The following is an 18,534-nucleotide window of genomic DNA, read 5'->3' on the forward strand; positions in this document are numbered from 1 at the left end:
TGATTTCGAAGGAAGAATCTTAATTGCTTGGAGCAGTGCAGCTAAGGTTCACGCAGTTGATTCCTGAGGTGAAGGGTTGATGTATGAAGAAAATAAGAAAATTTGCAAGGTTTTGGAATTTGTGGGGCTTGGGAGCAAGGGAGTTGAACTAGATGGCTGCTCTGGTAGAGAGCTGGTGAAGGCAAATAGGCTAAATGGCTGCCAGTCTGCTGGAGTCATTGAGGTAGTGTGGGGCAGGCATGGTAGTGTAGTGGTTAGCGAAACGCTATTACAGCGTCAGTGACCCAAGTTCAATTCCAGCCACTATCTGTAAGGAGTTTGTACATTTTCCCTGTGACTGCGTGGGTTTTCTCCTGGTGCTCTGGTTTCTTCCCACATTCCAAAGACGTACAGGTTAGGTAGTTGTGGGCATGCTATGTTGGCGCCAGAAACGTGGCGACACTTGCGGGCTGCCCCCAGAACACTCAACGCAAAAGATGCATCTCACTGTGTGTTTCGATGTACAGTACATGTGACTATTAAAGAAATCTTGTATATGATTCTATATTCTCCTTTCCCATTCATTAAACCTGCCTATGAATACCCAACTCCCCAGCACCATTCACAGCATCTCAACTCAGAAATGCCACAGAAATTTATCTCTGGTCTGCTGTTAGTCCATTAAACACTCAATTCATGCAAGTATATTACCCCCACACCATATGCTCTTAATCTCTTGTAGAAATCTTACTGAACTTCTGAAAGTCTAAATACTCGTCAACTAATTTGTCCTTGCTCATTCTGCTCATTACAACTTCAAAAGGATCTAAGTGATTTGTTGTACTTCCCTTTCATATATCCTTATTGATTCTGCCTACTCTTGTTTTCTTTAATGCCCTTTAAGTAGTGGGGTTACTTTTGCTGCCATCTAATCTATAGAACCTGTGAGAAGATGACTGTCAGTGAGTCCACCACCTCCATAGCTGCCACATTCAAAACTCTAGGTGCAGGTCATCAGGTTTTGGGGATTTATTGCCTTTTGATATCATTAATTTCTCCAACAAAAATTCTTTATTATTAATGCTTATTTCTTTGAGATCCTCATGACCTCTGAACCCATAGCTCTACTATCTCTGGGGGGTTATCTACATTATCTGTGAAGACAGACATAAAATAATTTTTACATTTCCCTATGATTTCTTTATTTCTCCAATTTAGCTTTTCTTATCTCAATCTGTAAGGAGCCCAAATGAACTTTAGTTAATCTTTTCCTTTTTACACTTCTTGTAGAAGTTGTTATGTTTCTTGTGAGAATGTTGTAATTTTCTTTCCATTTCTTTTCGATGACTTGGTCCTCTGCTGAATTCTGAAACTTTTCCAATACTCAGGCTATCTGCTTTTTGGCAACATTATATGAATTTTTTTTTCCTCTTATTGAATACTCTTTAAATTCTTTTCATAAACATGCCTTGACCACTTAAAATACTGTTTTTTGTCTTAGTTGTAAAGTGTGCATTAATACTCTCTAATTCTTTACCCCTTGTTTTCGTTTATCCATTCATGCAATCTGGACTTTGTTTGCATTGCTGGCACTGATTTCCCTATCCCTACCTTCCCTGAAAAAGTAGTAATGAGTTACCTTCTTGAAAAACATGCAGCAATTTGGTACAACTCAGTTTCTTTTTAGCCCAATGTAGCTTGGAGTCATGAGTTGGCCAGGCCAGGTAAAAGGGAGGATTTCCTTCTCTGAAGGGTGTTAATGAATAAGATAGAATTTCATCACAGTTCAGTAGTCATCATCATTAATGTTAATTTGTTTTCCTGCATTTATTCAATATAATTCACCATCTGCGTCAGTGGAATTTGAACTTTATCATTCATCTGGGTCTTTGTATTATTAGTTCAGTAACATAAGTGGTATTTCCCCTCATTAATCCAACAAGAGGATTGTGCATTGTATGAAATTTGACCTGTTCAGTATGTGATCGCTTCTCTGTTCTTTGTTCTTTGAAGCTTGTTGTTGACTGTTGTTTACAACATTCCAAAGTATGTATAATCTACAAGGTTTGAATTTGTATAAACCCAACTCCAGGCCATTACATCAAAAAGAGCAACTGCCCTCTTGTTAACCCCTGAGGAATAACGAGCAAGCACCACCACCTCTGTTTTCCATTCTGAAGTCAAATTTTCCTGCAGTATATGTACCTCATTGCCATGAGTTTAACTACATTAACCAGTCGATTGAGATACTTTTTTCCAAAAGTAATTGAGCAAGCCACCCTGTTTAGGGCAGTTGCAGGTGGCCATTAAATGCTGGCCTTGTCAGTGATGCCTGAACAATGAATAAATAAAACATCTTTTGAAAGTCTGTGTACATCACCCTCATTACCGCCATCAACACTGCTGCCGAGCAACTTGGGTAAAAGGGAGGAATAATAAGGACATTTGAGGTTAAGGAGGCAGTGGATGAATGATTGGAAATGATAAAAATGGAGAGAGCGGTTCAGCGTCTACAGAAGTAGATAATGTCATAATTTTCTAGTTCTCCTGTGGCTTCAGGCATTGTGTTGAAAGACTAGAAGAAACATTAAAAATGGTACCATTTTAGAAAAGAAGGGCTAAGTTGATTTAAAAACATGCTTTTTAACCTAACATTGGTGGTTGGGAAGTGGTTGGACACCAACTCCGAGTGATGGGAGGCATCATGGCTGTTTAGAAGAGCACTGTTTAAGCAAGGACAGTCAGCATGGCTTTAAGGGAAGGCCATACCAACTAAAGGTTGAACTTTTTGGGAAAGAAGCATGGAGGGTTGATGAGAGTCATGCATTTGATGGATTTTGGAAAGAGATTTGATGAGATCCACGTGACAAAGTGATTCGAAGAATAAAAATCCCTGGGATGCAAGGGAGTATGGCGATTTATTGTAATTATTGACGGGAGTCGTTGTAACTAGACTATGCAGTAGTCTGTGGGACAGTGTGTGGTCCTTTGCTGGTCACAGTATATGTTAATTTGGATTTGAATAAAGGACTTGTGTTTCAGTTGTGAAAGCTTGCAGAATCTTGCCTTTATTGATTGAATTATAAGAATAGAGAAACTGTACTGGAAACCATTTGAACTGCTAGTTTGTTGAAAGCTAGAGGTCTACATACAGTTCTTATCTCCAAACTACAGGAAACATGATAACGTGAGAGAGGTTGCAGAGGAGATTTGAGAATGTCATCAGGGGAAAAGAATTTCAATTGAGAGATTAGTTAGGCTGGGCATAATTTCTTTGCAGGAAAGGACTTTATGCAAAGTCTTAGTTAAGGGCAAAGAGGAAGGACTTGTTTGAGCTGTGGTCAGTAACAAAGAAACAAAAGCTTAATGTATTAATGGAAGAATTAGAAAGGAGTTTAGTATATTTTTCTACCCAGGGAGTTAAGGGATTCTGGGAGAGACAAAGATTTATGTTTATGAAGTATTTGTTTGAAGACTTCATGTACTCAGCCAGCAGATGGAAATGGGGATAGCCTAAGTAACTCACCTTGATAAGCATGGATGTAACGGGCTAAGTGACTGCCTCCTGTGCTTTTTCTGATTTCTGATATTTTATACATTTCTCATGAAATGCAATTTGTCTTAAATAAAATCCCAAGACTAAAATTTTCCAGAACTCAGTTAATTTTGTCCTCGATTGGTCTCTGAACATTTTCCACCACACGTATTACTAATTTGGTTAAAACAACTTTTGTTCATATTAACTAAATATATTCTTCAATTCTCTTCTCCCCCCCCCCCCCCTTACTTTCTGTTTAAAAATCTCTTGTTAGACTAATTTTCCTTCCCATGGCAAGCTGAAGTCTTTTATATGGAATCATTATCAATTATAACTAAGTTCTTTCTTTGAATATGGTGACACCACACAACAATTTTGACTTCACCCAAGTTAATCCTCCCTTTAGGTAATACAAAGGAAGGAGGAAACCCTGATGAAATTTCAGTCAGTCCAGACACCCTAAACAGCAGAACATCAAAGAGGATTGGGAAAGGTATGGAAAAACAAACCAAGGTACAAATGTTAAAGTTCTTTCTTTTGTTCACTTGTAGGATTGATATTGTGGGATGATTTCTCATTTTGAGCTGGACATATTTGAGCCAACCCATCTGGTAGCAGCCACCAAACAGTGTACTACCCTGTTCGCAAGAAGTAATATTTTCTCTTGGAAAACAAAACTGTAATACCCATTTGGCTTTGTCTATTAGGGCACAGAATTGAGGATGGTGAGACTGAAGACTCTACAGAAGAGGATTTTGCTGGAAAGCAGGTGAGCTATTTCATAGCATTGATCGCTTAAAGTAGGGCAAAAGCATATAAGGCAAGAAGGTCGGCATGGACAGGGTGGGCCACAGGGGCCTATTTCTGTGCTGCACAACTCTGATCTCGGGTAATTGTTTCATAGAAACATTTTTAATTGTAGTTTTCCACAGGAGTTTTTTATGACATTTTTATAAATACTCATATTAGTTGGTACATTCCCTGATGCACTCCCTAGCAGAATTGAACAAAAAATGTCAACTTGGAATGTTCGTTACAAAGTGAATTGTGTATAGTCTATAATGGCCTCAAATTGTCAGTGGCTTTTGAGATGAGTAGATCTCTAATGCATTTCTTCGCAATTGTAGATTGGCAGTGGTTATTTCACGTCTTTACGTTGGGTATTTGTTACAAATAAATTGAAATGTTTTATTGCACTCATTGATTCTTAAGGGACCAAGATACTGCATGATACACAATGTTCCTAGACAATGCCCCATCTTTCCCCCGACTATGGTAGACAGAATCCCTGTTTCTTTTCCTCATTGCTCCACCTTGACTCTGACCTCCTCTTCACTCAACCTCAACTCCTTCCTCTGCCAGCAGACTTTAAATTTCTTGTTTCCCCACCTTGGCGCTGCCTTTGTTCACTCTAAATCTGTTCTTTATAGCCCTTCTAACAATGCCAAAAAACCATCTCAAGTCATTGACTGAGCTTCCACAAACATTGTCAGGTGGAGAATTGCAAAGATGCACAGTTATCCCCATCATGAACCTAAATGACTGACTCTATCCTGAGACTGCCTTTGTTCTGTTCTCCATTTGGAGGAAAATTTGTTCAATCCCCCCTACAACGGTTCATGTTTTTAGTGACACCACTTCCTTCTAAATTCCAAAGAAGATGGGCATATTCTTTATCCAAACAGGACAACCCTCACGTCGTAGGGATCAGTCCAGTGAACCTTTGCGGCATTCGTTTCCAAGTTTAATGCATCTTTCCTTGATGTCCAAAGTGTACACGTCATGTCAGTTGAGGCTTCAGCCAAGCCTTTTAAGGCTGCAGCAAGATCTCCTTTCTCATTTACTCAAACTATCTTACAATAAAGATAATCTTACCATCAAAATTACTTGCATCCTTGCTCTGATTCATATACAAGGCCCTCCACATCCTTCTGATTTCTAACATTGGTGAGTTTTATTTAAAAACAAAATAACCCTACAAGTTTGGAAAATTTCACATGCTTAATTTATGCTCCTTTTTACTGCCACTTTGTTTTCTCATTTAACCATCAACTGCTCCTCACATTCTCTTTGCATCTGCCTTTCGGTTCATTTTCCCATCTGGCTTTGCATTGTCAGAAAACTTGAATACGTTACACTCAGTCCCCTCATTTTTGCCTTTGGAGATTATAAGTAGCTGAGCCCAAGCACTGATCATTCTGGTGCTCTGTCGTTAGGCCTACCAACCCAAAAAGTACAAATATTTTTCTCTCTGTTTAACCAATCCACAATGCTATCAGTTCTCATTTTTATAGCTATTTCACGTGACACATAGTTGAGATACAAATCCAAACATATTAGGTTCGCTGGCTTTCTCTTCAAGAACAGGTTTGTTTTATTGATGAAACATCTTAACTATGTGTAATCATACTTTTATTTTCCAAGTGCTCCATTATCGTGTCCATTTTTCTTACTGCTAATGTCAGTCTGACCAGTCTTGTGCTCCTGTTATCTCTGCACTTCCTTTTTCAAACAGTTGTTGTGTGAGCAGCCTTCTAGTCCACGTAGATTACACTGGAATCGAGAGAATGCTAGAAGTTCAAAACTAATGAAGTGTCTAACTCTGCAGCCCCTTTAGTTCTTAGTAAGCAGGACATCAAGTAGAGACTTGTTGGCTTTTATTCTCATTTAATTTACAAGTACTTTTGGTTTGTTAACTATTCAGTAAGCTTATAGTTCCATATAGCTTCTAGTATGAATTTTTCTTATAGCTTCTCCAGCCTCTGACTCTTATTTTTCGTGATCCATTGGCTTGCTATATTTCAGCCACTTTGTTAGCTTCATTTAGTTAAATATCATTCTTAACTGTGTAAATTAGCCGTGTCCATGCCATTTTACCAGTTTTAGTTTTTGTTCATTAAGGGAATGCATAAGTGTGAATTATTCAATTAGTTGTATGTTGTCATATCTGATGACATCGCAGCTAACTTGTTCCTTATCCTGCTGCAGTTGACTGTGTTTAGAATTAGCACTCTGATTTTGTGCTTAACCTCATCACTCTCAATCTTAAAAAGCCTTCATGTTTTGATAACTCTTCCCCATAGGATACTTAACCAATAGATTAGTTAAGCCTGTCTCAATATATGATTGTTGATACAGAAAAATCTCACTTTCACCTTGAAAAAAATAGATTCAAGCAGCTATAGGACAAATTCTAATTTGGTTTGAAGAAAATGCAGGATAAGTGGTGGAGAGTTCACAAAGTTTGAGCAGTTTCACATGCACTCCCTCTGCTCAATACTGAGCATTGTTTTGGCAAGACTAAGTTTAAATTTTTAAATTTTATTTACTGCGTGGTAACAGGCCCTTCCAGCCCATCAAGTCTGCGCCGCCCATTTTAAACCCCCAAATTAACCTACCCGTACGTCTTTAGAATGTGGGAGGAAACCGGAATACCTGGAGGAAACCCACACAGACACAGGAGAACGCACAAACTCCTTACAGACAGTGACGGGAATCGAACCCCGATCGCTGGCGCTGTAATAGCATTGCGCTAATCGCTACGCTACCGTGCCGCCCAGTGATCATTGTTGAATTCTAAACTCCAAAGAATTTGGAACAATCACCTCAATTTTTACAAACTTATGAGCTGTGGGCTTGGCTGTCAAGACCCTCATTGACCTTGAAAAGGTAGATGTGCTCCAGCATCTTACTGCATGTAACATTCAGCGAAGAGGAATGAACAGCAATGTAAGTTTGCTGGTCCAAGGCTGTAATGTGCTCAAGAGCCGAATGATCCAGATGAGACCCCAAATGGTCACAAGTGAGAAGATTGTCAAATTGGTGTATTTTGATATACCTTCTATACCTTGGCTAATGATGGAGGCTAAGTAACTGAATTGGCCTTGCCCTGCTTTTTGTGGTCAGGACAATCATGGGGAATTTTACATTTTGTCAGGTAGATGCTAGGTTTGTGACTAGATTGGAAGAGCTTGGTAAATGGTGCATCTTTAGTATTTGAGCCAAAATGTTGCCTGATATTATAGTTGTTATTGTATCCAGTGTGCTCGGCCTTTCTGTAGTGGTCCATGAAATTAATAGAATTAGGAAAATAAACTGGCTTTTGTGGTGTGAACCTTTGGAGGAAATCAAGGTTTGTCATCCACTTTCACCCCTGGCTAAACAGGGTAATACTTTATTTTTGTATTTGGCATTTAAATGGTGGCCCTTGCCATCTTGATCTGAGTATATTCCTGGAGCTGTTGCCCTCTGTTGTTTAATTGCCCATCTCCAAAGGACATCAGTCAACAGATCTGATCTTGACTATGGAAGTTTCATCGTGGCTAGTTTTATTAAAATTTTCAAACTCCTCAGCCGCTGTTCATCTTTGACTATGTCAAGCCTAGTCCTCGGGGCAACGAGACGGGCTTTGTTGGAACCATGGAAGATGATAGTAGTTTGGAATTCTCTTCTACAATAACCATCTGATAGGTCAAATAACTTAAAATCAGAAATTTTTGTTTTCTCAAGAGTACAAAGGGATGTGATGAAAAGTTAGATATGCAAACTTGGGTGACAGTTCAGCTCATTGGATGTTGGATTAGGTTTGAGATTAAATTGCTCTTGTTCCTGTAATTGAATGTACCAACTAGGAGCAGGCCTCTTGACCCCACAAATCTCCTCTGCCACTCAGTAAGATCATGACTGATCTGATTGTAACCTCAGCTCTGCATCCCCACCTATTCACACTAACCTTTCGCCCCTTGTTTGTCAAGTATCTTTCTACCTCTATTTTCTGATTTAACATTTAAGGCTTTGATTGAGTTAGTGGGAGGGAATCTCTGAAACAAACAAGCTATTTACAATGGAAAAAGAAACTCTTGAGCAGCTGCGCTCTTCCCTCTAGCAACAATTGTGTTGGTATTCACCAAGGAGAAGGACATGGGGGATAGTGAGATCAGTGTGGAGCGTGCTAGTATGATGCGGCATTTTGAGATAGAGAAAGAGGTGGTGTTGGGTGTCTTGAAGAACAGTAAGGTGGATGAGTCCCCAGGGCCTGCTGGGGTATACCCCAGGTTACTGAGAGAGTCAAGAGATGAGATTGCTGGGGCCTTGACCAATATCTTTGTGTCCTCTCTAGCTATGGATGAGTAGCTAATTTTGTTCCTTTGTTCAAGAAAGGAAATGGGGATAATCCTGAAAATGATAGACCAGTGAGTGTTGCACAAGTGGTAGGGAAGCTGTTGGAGAGGATTCTTAGGGATAGGATTTATGATATTTGGAAAAGCATGGCATAATTAGGGACAGTCAGCATGGCTTTGTGCAAGGCAGATCGTGTCTTACTAACTCGATTTGAGTTTTTCAAGGAGGTGATGAAGGTGCTCGATGAAGGTAGAGCTGTGGATGCTGTCTATGGGGATTTTAGTAAGGCACTCGACAAGGTGCCTCATGGTAGGCTCATCCAGAAAATTAAAATTCATGGGATCCACGGTGACTTGGCCATTTGGATTCAGAATTGACTTACCCATAGAAGACAGTGGGTAGTGGTCAATGGATCTTGTTCTGGCTGGAGGTCCATGACTAGTGGTTTTCCACGGCGATCCGTAATGGGATCTCTGCTGTTTGTAATATATGAAAATGTGGATGGGTGGGTTAGTAAATTTGCAGATGACCCACAGATTGGTGGCATTGTGTGGATAGTGTAGAAGGTTGACAAAGGATACAGCATGATAGAGATCAGTTGCAGATATGCGCGGAGAAATGGCAGATGGTGTTTAATCAGGGCAAGTGTGAGGTGTTGCATTTTGGGAGATCAAATATAAAGAGGCAGTACACTGTTGATGGTAGGACCCTTAACAGTGTTGATGTACACAGGGATCTTGGGGTCCAAGTCCATAGCTCCCTGAAAGTGGCTACACAGGTCGATAGGGTGGTAAATTTGGTGGATGGCATGCTTGCCTTTATTAATTGAGGCATTGAGTTCAAGAGACAGGAAGTTAATGTTGCAGCTGTATAAAACTCTGGTTCGGCTGCATCTGGAGTATTGCATTCAGTTCTGGTCACCCCATTGTTGGAAGGATGTGGAGGCTTTGGAGAGGGTATAGAAGAGGTTTGCCAGGATGCTGCCTGGATTAGAGGGCAGGTGCTATAAGGAGAGGTTGGACAAACAAGGGTGGTTTTCTCTGGAACATCAGAGGCTGAGGGGAGACCTGATAAAACTTTATCAGATCATGAGAGGCACAGATAGAGCAGACACCCGGTATCTTTTTCCCAGGGTCGAAAAGTGTACTACCAGAGGGCGTGCATTTAAGATGAGAGGGAAAGTTCAAAGGAGATGTGCAAGGCCAGGGGTGGTGGTGGAGGCAGATACTATGGTAGAGGCATTTAAGAGGCTCTGAGATAGCACATGAATATGCAGAGAATGGAGGGATATGGACCATATGCAGGCAGAACAGATTAGATGCCATTAGCTTAATTAGTTTGGCACAATGTCATGGGCTGAAGGTCCTGTTCCTGTGCTATAATGCTGTATGTAATAGAAATTGGATGAGTGACTTGTAAGCTTTGCTTGTAGCTTTGAGATTGCCAAAACAAATGTGGTTTGCTTTTGATTTACTTTATCCTCGCTAGGAAGTGATTTACCAGCCTCGGACTTTCTTTCATGCCTTCGTGGCAACTGGTATTCTGTGTGAAAGTTTAGGGCTTATTTTACCCTCCCACCCGCCATTCAGATTTTTATATAACAAAGATTTCTTTAGGATCTAACCCCTATGTTAACTGGATAGACAAGTTTCAGTTTTTAAGATTGGCTTTTTAAGATTTTAAATTTCCAAAACTTACAGATAGGAAATCTGTAAAAGTTTATGATGCCTTTGTAGAGTCTGCCAGCACAATTGTCCTGGGAGTGGTGTTATGGTGAGCAGTGGGCCATGCTATGACTTAGACTCAGGGAATGCACTGTCATGACCTTATTGCAGACCCAGGTGGAAGGTCTGTCCCACTGGGTGGATGAAAAGATGGCAGGTGAAGTACAGTATGAGGAAGTGTGAGGTGTGGCCTGATCTGCTGAGTATTTTCAGCATTTTCTGTTTTTGTTTTATATTTCCAACTGTTACATATTTCTAATTTTCTTGTGTTCTAAGACTTTTTTTTGCTTTCGACCATGACCTTGTCTCTTACCCAGCAGTTCTTGCAATTAACGTATATCATTCTTTTTGTCTTTTTCATGGGCTACTTTTGTCAAAGGTAATAGAGATGACCAAAGATTTAGGCAGAGAGATTGTTTCTAAAGGTGATTTTAAAGGGATTTGGAGGAACCTGTAAAGTGTTGGCATTTGAAGGCCTGGAAGCCATTGGTGGGTGAAAGGAATTGCTTCTGTACTGGAGGCTAGAGTTAGATGAATCAAAACTTTGTAGCACAGACTCATAGAATCATAGAACAGTACAGCACAATACAGGCCCTTCGGCCCATGGTGCTGTGCCGACCCTTAAACCTCGCTGAAGACCCTCTAACCTCTACCTCCCACATATCCCTCCATTTTAAATTGCTCCATATGCTTATCTAGCAATGTCCCGAATTTGACCAATGTACCTGCCTCCACCACCACCCCAGGCAGCGCATTCCATGCCCCAACCACTCTCTGGGTGAAAAACCTTCCTCTGACATCTCCCCTGAACCTCCCACCCACCACCCTAAAGCCGTGGCCCCCCCCACCCCCATATTGAGCATTGGTGCCCTGGGAAAGAGGTGCTGGTTCTCTCGGTGATGTTTAAGAGATGGACAATTTATGCAGCTAATAGAGCTGCTGCCTCATAGTGTCAGAGACCCAGGTTTAATCCTGACATCAGGTTCCGTCTGTATGGAGTTTGCTTCCACATCCCAAAAACGTGAGTTAATAGGTCAACTGGTCACTGTAAATTGCCCCTAGAGTGTAGGTGAGTGATGGAGAGTGGGGGAAATTGATGAGAATATAGAGAGAATAAAACATGGGATTAATGTAAGGTTAGTGTAAGTGAATTGTTGATGGTTGGCACAGGCTTGGGCTGAAAGGCCTATTTCCATGCTGTATCACTGATGCTCAAGTTGGCATAAGTTAGTTTTTAAGGAGGCATTTGTTGAGCTAGATAGCCAGGAAAACATTTGTGCAGTTTAATATGGAGCTGACAAGATGTGAAGAACAGCTTTAGCAGGCAATGGGTCAAGGTGGGCTCAGAATGATTGAGTTTTGGGGTTGGAAGTAACGGACAAGCTTTAGAGTGCGAGACTTACCTTGGGGTCTACTCGAAAGTTGAGGTTGGAAAGATTCAGTTTTAGCCTGGGTGGTATGGAATGAAATGGAGTTTGTGGTGAGTACTATGACTATCGCTTTTGTCTTCATGCTGTTTAATTGGAGGTAGTTGTGAGCTGTTTGGAACTGGTTGTGGACAGTACAATGTTCGGAGTGTTTAAAACAGATGGTAGAGAACTTGAGGTGGGCGACATCAGTCCATGTGAAAATCTATGGGGACCCCCCCAGTTTTCTCCTTTCCCTCTCCTGATCCAACTGGCTCCCATCACCCTGTCTCTCCCCTCCCCCACCCTCTCCATCTGCCCACCACCCACATACTCCTACCACCGGTCCCCTCCCCACCTTCCTCCCTTTGTTGCATGTTCCACCATCCTATCAGATTCCATCACCTTCAGCCCTTTGTCACTTCCACCTATCAGATCTCTCGGTGGGTGAGCATTTGGGGGACAGTGACCACTGCTCCCTAACCTTTAGCATTGTCATGGACAGGGATAGGAGCAAAGAGGACAGGAAGATATTTAATTGGGGAAGGGCAAATTGTGAGGCTATAAGGCTAGAACTTGCGAGTGTAAGTTGGGATGACATTTTTGAAGGGAAATGCACTATGGGGATGTGGTCGTTGTTCAGGGATCTCTTGCAGGATGTTAGGAATAAGTTTGTCCTGGTGAGGTGGAGAAAGAATGGCAGGGTGAAGGAACCATGGGTGATGAGAGGTGGAACAACTAGTTAGGAGGAAGAAGGCAGCATACATAAGGTGTAGGCAGCAAGGATCAGAAAGGGCTCAGGAGGAATATAGGGTAGCAAGGAAGGAACTTAAGAAGGGGCTGAGGAGAGCAAAAAGGGGACATGGAAAGGCCTTGGCAAGTAGGGTTACAGAAAATCCCAAGGCGCTCTTCACTTACCTGAAGAGCAGAAGGACAACGAGAGTGAAGGTAGGACCGATTAGAGACAAAGGTGGGAAGATGTGCCTGGAAGCTGTGGAAGTGGGTGAGGTTCTCAATGAATAGTTCTATTCAGTATTCACCAAGGAGAGGGACCTTGATGACGCTGAGGACAGTTCTATGTTTAATGTTCTATGAGTTAATGTTCTAGAGCATGTAAGTATCAAGAGAGAGGATGTGTTGGAGCTGTTAGAAAATATTAGGACAGATAAGTCCCCGGGGCCTGATGGAATATTCCCCAGGCTGCTCCATGATGCGAGGGAGGAGATTGCTGAACCGTTGGCTAGGATCTTTGAGTCCTCGTTGTCCACGTGAATGGTACCGGAGGATTGGAGGGTGGAAAATGTTGTCCCCTTATTTAGAAAAGGTAGTAGGGATAGTCCAGGGAATTACAGACCAGTGAGCCTTACGCCTGTGGTGGGCAAGCTGTTGGAAAGGATTCTTAGAGATAGGATCTATGAGCATTTAGAGAATCATGGTCTGATTAGGGACAGCCAGCATGGCTTTGTGAAGGGCAGATCATGTCTCACAAGCCTGATGGGATTCTTTGAGGAGGTGACCAGGAAGATTGATGAGGGTAGTGCAGTAGATGTGGTCTACATGGATTTTAGTAAGGCATTTGACAAGGTTCCACATGGTAGGCTTCCTCAGAAGGTCAGAGGGCAAGGGATCCAGGGAGGCTTGGCTGTGTGGATTAAAAATTGGCTTGCCTGTAGAAAGCAGAGGGTTGTGGTGGAGGGAGTGCATTCAGATTGGAGGGCTGTGACTAGTGGTGTCCCACAAGGCTAGGTTCCGGGACCTCTACTTTTCCTGATATTTATTACTGACTTGGATGAAGGGGCAGAAGGGCGGGTTGGCAAGTTTGCAGATGACACAAAGGTCAATGGTGTTGCGGATAGTGTGGAGAACTGTTGAAGATTGCAGAGGGATATTGATAGGATGTAGAGCTGGGCTGACAAGTGGCAGATGGAGTTCAATCCGGAGAAGTGTGAGGGTGGTACACTTTGGAAGGACAAACTCCAACACGGACTACAATGATAATGGCAGGATTCTGGGTAGTGTGGAGGAGCAGAGGGATCTAGGGGTTCATATCCACAGATCACTGAAAGTTGCCTCACAGGTGGATAGGGTAGTTAAGAAAGCTTATGGGATGTTAGCTTTCATAAGTCGTGGGATCGAGTTTAAGAGCTGCAAGGTAATGATGCAGCTCTACAAAACTCTGGTTAGACCACACTTGGAGTATTGTGTCTAGTTCTGGTTGCCTCATTATAGGAAGGATGTGGAAGTGTTGGAAAGGGTGCAGAGGAGATTTACCAGGATGCTGCCTGGTTTGGAGAGTATGGATTATGAGGAGAGACTAAGGGAGCTAGGGCTTTACTCTTTGGAGAGGAGGAGGAGGAGGAGGATGAGGGGAGACATGATAGAGGTATACAAAATATTAAGAGGAATAGATAGAGTGGACAGCCAGCGCCTCTTTCCCAGGGCACCAGTGCTCAGTACAAGAGGGCATGGCTTTAAAGTAATGGGTGGAAAGTTCAAGGGAGATATCAGGGAGGTTTTTTTACCCAGAGGGTGGTTGGGGCATGGAATGCGCTGCCTGGGGTGGTGGTGGAGGCAGGTACGTTGGTCAAATTCAAGAGATTGTTAGATAAGCACATGGAGGAATGTAAAATATGGGGATATGTGGGAGAAAGGGGTTAGATAGTCTTGGGTGTGGTTTAAAGGTCGGCACAACATGGTGGGCCAAGGGGCCTGTATTGTGCTATACTGTTCTGTGGTTCTATCACAGTGTCTGACATCATTCCCACCTGTTCTCCCCCCCCCCCCCCCCCCCCCCCCCCATCCAATCTGCCTATCACCCCTCACCCCCCCCCCCCCCCCCACCTGGATCCACCTATCACTTGCTAGCTTATGCTCCACCCCTTCCCTCCACCCTTTTATACTGGCTCTCTGCCTTCTTTCTTTTCAGTTCAGATGAAGGGTCTCGACCCAAAATCTCAACTGTCCATTTCCCTCCATAGTTGCTGCCTCACCCGGTAAGTTCCTCCAGTGCTTTGTGTGTTGCATATGGAAATCTATCCCAGGTATTTGGATGATTCTGAGAGGAAGCATGTAGAAGAGGAGGGTTAAAAAGTGCATTTCAGAAGCTCCAAAGATAATTGGTGTTCATGAAAGCCATTAAATATGTACTGCAGCTACCAGATGGACAGTCCCAATCAGAGATCAGCAAAGAGATATTGAAAGATGATGTGGTTAACTGTAGCAAGGGCTGCAGCTACACTGAGAAATTTAAGATGGAATAATGGATTATTCTGTTGTGTAATGCTGTTTTGACTTTGATAGAACTGTATCATTGTTATAGCAGGCAGGTGCAGGAATCTGACAGGAGAGATTGTCAGCAATTGGAGGTGTCAACATGTTGAAGGACTTTGGAATGAGGGCAGGTGTGTGACAAGAAACTGAGGTTGGAGTTTGCATTACCACAACGAATGAGGTCGCAATGGGAACTGGAATGGTGATGGCAGTTTGGAGGAATATGGATGGTACCTCTGGAAAGGGAAGCAATTACCATGTTGACTTGCAATTTATGGAGAGAATATAGGTTACCAACAGCTTTGTGGCAATGAAATTGAGGTGGATGTGATGGACATGGAGAGTGCCAAAATACATTTAGCACAGAATATTAGAGATATTTTATACAATTACAGGTTGGGGAGCTGGGGCGCTGGGCAAGGACTGGCACCGGGGCTGTTATGAGAGTTGATTATTGTCTGTAGAAATGTTCCTGTTTAATGCTGAGCAAGGGGTACATGATATGCTTTTAGGAATTGGCATATTGCTGTGAACACACTGGCAGATGTTCCTGTGCTTCTACCTTCTCCTGCCCACACGGTGCCATGGGGCAAATTGATTAAAAGTGGGTAATTTTATAAAGTACCACAAATTGATATTAGCTTTTGGGAATATAGTCAAAGGTGTAGTAGGTCATGCTTGTTTTTTGCTTCATCACAGGAGGATATTGAAGCTTTTGTTGACCAGGTTCAGGATACCGAAGTAACGAACGTGTCAGAAATGGGGTACGCTGACTGTGCAGAGGCAGAAGCTGTTGTGGACAAAGCCAATGAGTGTATTTCGGACTCCACGTCAGTTGATAAAGTAAGGAGATTATAACTGCTGGGAAGAGAGAAGTGGTGGTGGGATGGTGAGGAGTGGGAGAGACGGTCTTGCCAATGCACTCCTGCTGAACAAGAAGTGCTTTCTGTAAAAGGTTTTCAAAATAATACTAGCTCTTCCTATCTTATCAGCTGCTAAGTTCCTGAGGCATTTAAGAACCAAAAATGAAAGCACCCATGTTCCTTCAAAAATTTTGAGCTGCTTGCCTCCCTTAGAAGCAGAATTGTACGGAATGAGATCTCGTTAGCTTTTTGTTCATTTTTAACCAATCTCATTATAATTGTCTTTCGGAGGTTTGAATGTATCTAGAACGTGACATAAAGTATTGATTCTACTTTTCAATTAAGGAAAAAAACTCAAGCCAGGATTTGAACTTTTAAGTGTTTTGCATGTCCATTGTTCTTCTATTAATTTGAATATTTTCTGATTGAGGAATCAAAAGAGACAACAGAAGACCCAGCAGAGGGGGAACGAATGCAAGTTAATGAAGTAAGATAAAATTTCATTCCATAATTTTTAGTTGATGCTGTAGAAATTAGACACATTCCTTGATATTTTCCAAATTGAACATACAACAAGCTGACACTCTTGGCAGATTTTTTGGGCCATAAGGTGCTATTCCAATTAATACTCAAACACAGTTACACAGTAAAATAAAATTTCCTAGTAAACCTGGTGAGTTTGAAGGTAGCGGGAAAAAAATTCTTGGAGGTATGACATCTCCCAGAAAGCAAAATAACCAGAGGACAAAGGTTTAAGGGAAAGAGTACAAGGTTTAGAGAGGATATAAGGAAGAGTATTTTTTCATGTGGAGGGTGGTTGGAGTTTGGAACACACTGAGTGGGAGTGGGAGGTAGAGACCTTCATAACCTTTTTGGAAGTATCTAGTTTGAGCACTTGAATCATCGAGGACCAGTGTTAGTAAATGGAGTAGTATGGATGGTGTGGGGATGAAGAGCCTGTTTCTATGCTCTAGGACTATACTAGCATTCTGACCACTGACCTACCGTGTTCCTGACCCCTGCTGTTTCAGACCCCCAACCTGGCTCCAGCTGCACACTTGGCCCACAGTCCCAGATCCCTGACTCATATTCCGGACTAATGAATGAGCCAGGTACTAGATGGTCAGGTTTTCTGAGCAATTGGATGCTGTATTATCAGCATTTTACCGTTATATGGTTTCTTGTGTATTTACCTTTCTGGCTTTATTGTTTAATTGATACTGTCATCTGTATATTATTTTAAATGTAATTATTAAAAACACTGTCAAGAGTTGGCCATTCAGCTCCACAAACTGGCACGGCCATTCAGTTAAATCATGGCTGATCATGCATCTCAACTTCATTTCCTTATCTTTGCATTGTTTGTTCTAACCTGACAACTTCATTAATTTGCTTTGAAATCTCTAGTTGGTCCCTCGCACTTACATAATTTGACAAAGAATTCCAAGTTTCTGCTGGTTTCTGTGAAAATTATTACCTATATTTTTTTAAAATGTTAAGTTCTAATTTTAAGATGCAATAAAACTCCGGTAATCTAGTATGCTTGGGACTTTGGTACCAGACTGGCTAATTTTCTGGACTATTGGATGCTGTTCGTATTAATACCCAACACTTTTTTTTAAATTCACTTTTTTAAATATTGTAGAATATTATAATTTTCCATTGAACCTAGTCACTTTAAAAGATGCACAGAAAATGGGGCCCCAGTGAGTTTCAAGGGAGTGCCATGGTCCCGTTGAGTTTAGTGGGAGGGTAGAAAACATCACCCAGTGAACCAGACACTGAACTGTTGGGTTTTCCGAATAGTCAGATAGCTGACTAAAGTTTCACTGTATACTTATTCTGTTTTCTCTCTCCCATCAGAGGAAGTAGTTCCTCAGTATCGGGTTAATTACTTCTGTCAGTTCAGCTCTCCACTTCTATTCTCTGACTACAAACCAAGCTTGTGCAATCTATGCTGTTAACCCTTGAGTCTCAGTATCAATGTCATAGATTATACCGCACATCTTCTAAGGCCAGCATATTCTTCCCCAGATTCAATGGCCAAGGCTGATGGGATCCAACCAAAGCTGTAAATAACTTAACTTTAGTAATCCAGCACCGTTGACATAATGCAAATTGGTGTTGAAATGTTGACTTGGAATTAAACACAATGCCTGCCATTCTGGTATGATTCACATCTTTGGTCCACATGTAATATCCACGTTATTGAGGAAGTGGGAGACACAGCAGGTTCACCTTTGGGGTTCCTGAATCTAGAGAATACTGTTGGTATGAAAGTAAGATTACAGATTGTAAGGTTCTGAATATGCATAGTTTGAATATGAGTCTAATTTTATCTGCCTTGTGCAGTCATTGTGACTTTTTTGTTTATAAAAACTGCATGAAAATAGAAAAATAACACATATCTGCAACTAAGCATTTGGACATTTACCTCCCACATGGTACATGTTGAGCTGAGCAGCTCTATTGGTTTTTTTTTTGCATTGTTTCACTTGCAACAGCTGGCTTTAAAATTGGGGAAAAAAGCTGTTTTGGGTGCTATGTAAAGTGCTGCAATTTCTAATGTGCTTGCATTTCTCTTCCTTTCAGGAAATTGAACCAATACCAGAAGAATCAGGTACTGTTGAAGA

The 18,534-nt window shown here is 41.7% G+C and overlaps 1 protein-coding gene across 1 annotated transcript in view; it reads left to right on the forward strand.

The window, feature by feature from the left end:
• The first annotated feature begins 931 nt into the window (after positions 1 to 931).
• The window catches only part of LOC127582693 (scaffold attachment factor B1-like), a 69,786-nt gene continuing 52,183 nt past the window's right edge, over positions 932 to 18,534 (forward strand). Inside the window, exons 1-6 of the mRNA XM_052038251.1 lie at positions 932 to 941; positions 3,924 to 4,010; positions 4,225 to 4,286; positions 15,738 to 15,881; positions 16,332 to 16,388; positions 18,494 to 18,521. Coding sequence (XP_051894211.1) covers positions 932 to 941; positions 3,924 to 4,010; positions 4,225 to 4,286; positions 15,738 to 15,881; positions 16,332 to 16,388; positions 18,494 to 18,521 — 388 coding nt within the window. The remainder of the gene's footprint in view (positions 942 to 3,923; positions 4,011 to 4,224; positions 4,287 to 15,737; positions 15,882 to 16,331; positions 16,389 to 18,493; positions 18,522 to 18,534) is intronic.

Source organism: Pristis pectinata, chromosome 24 (assembly GCF_009764475.1).
Source record: "Pristis pectinata isolate sPriPec2 chromosome 24, sPriPec2.1.pri, whole genome shotgun sequence".
NCBI classification, from domain to species: domain Eukaryota; kingdom Metazoa; phylum Chordata; class Chondrichthyes; order Rhinopristiformes; family Pristidae; genus Pristis; species Pristis pectinata.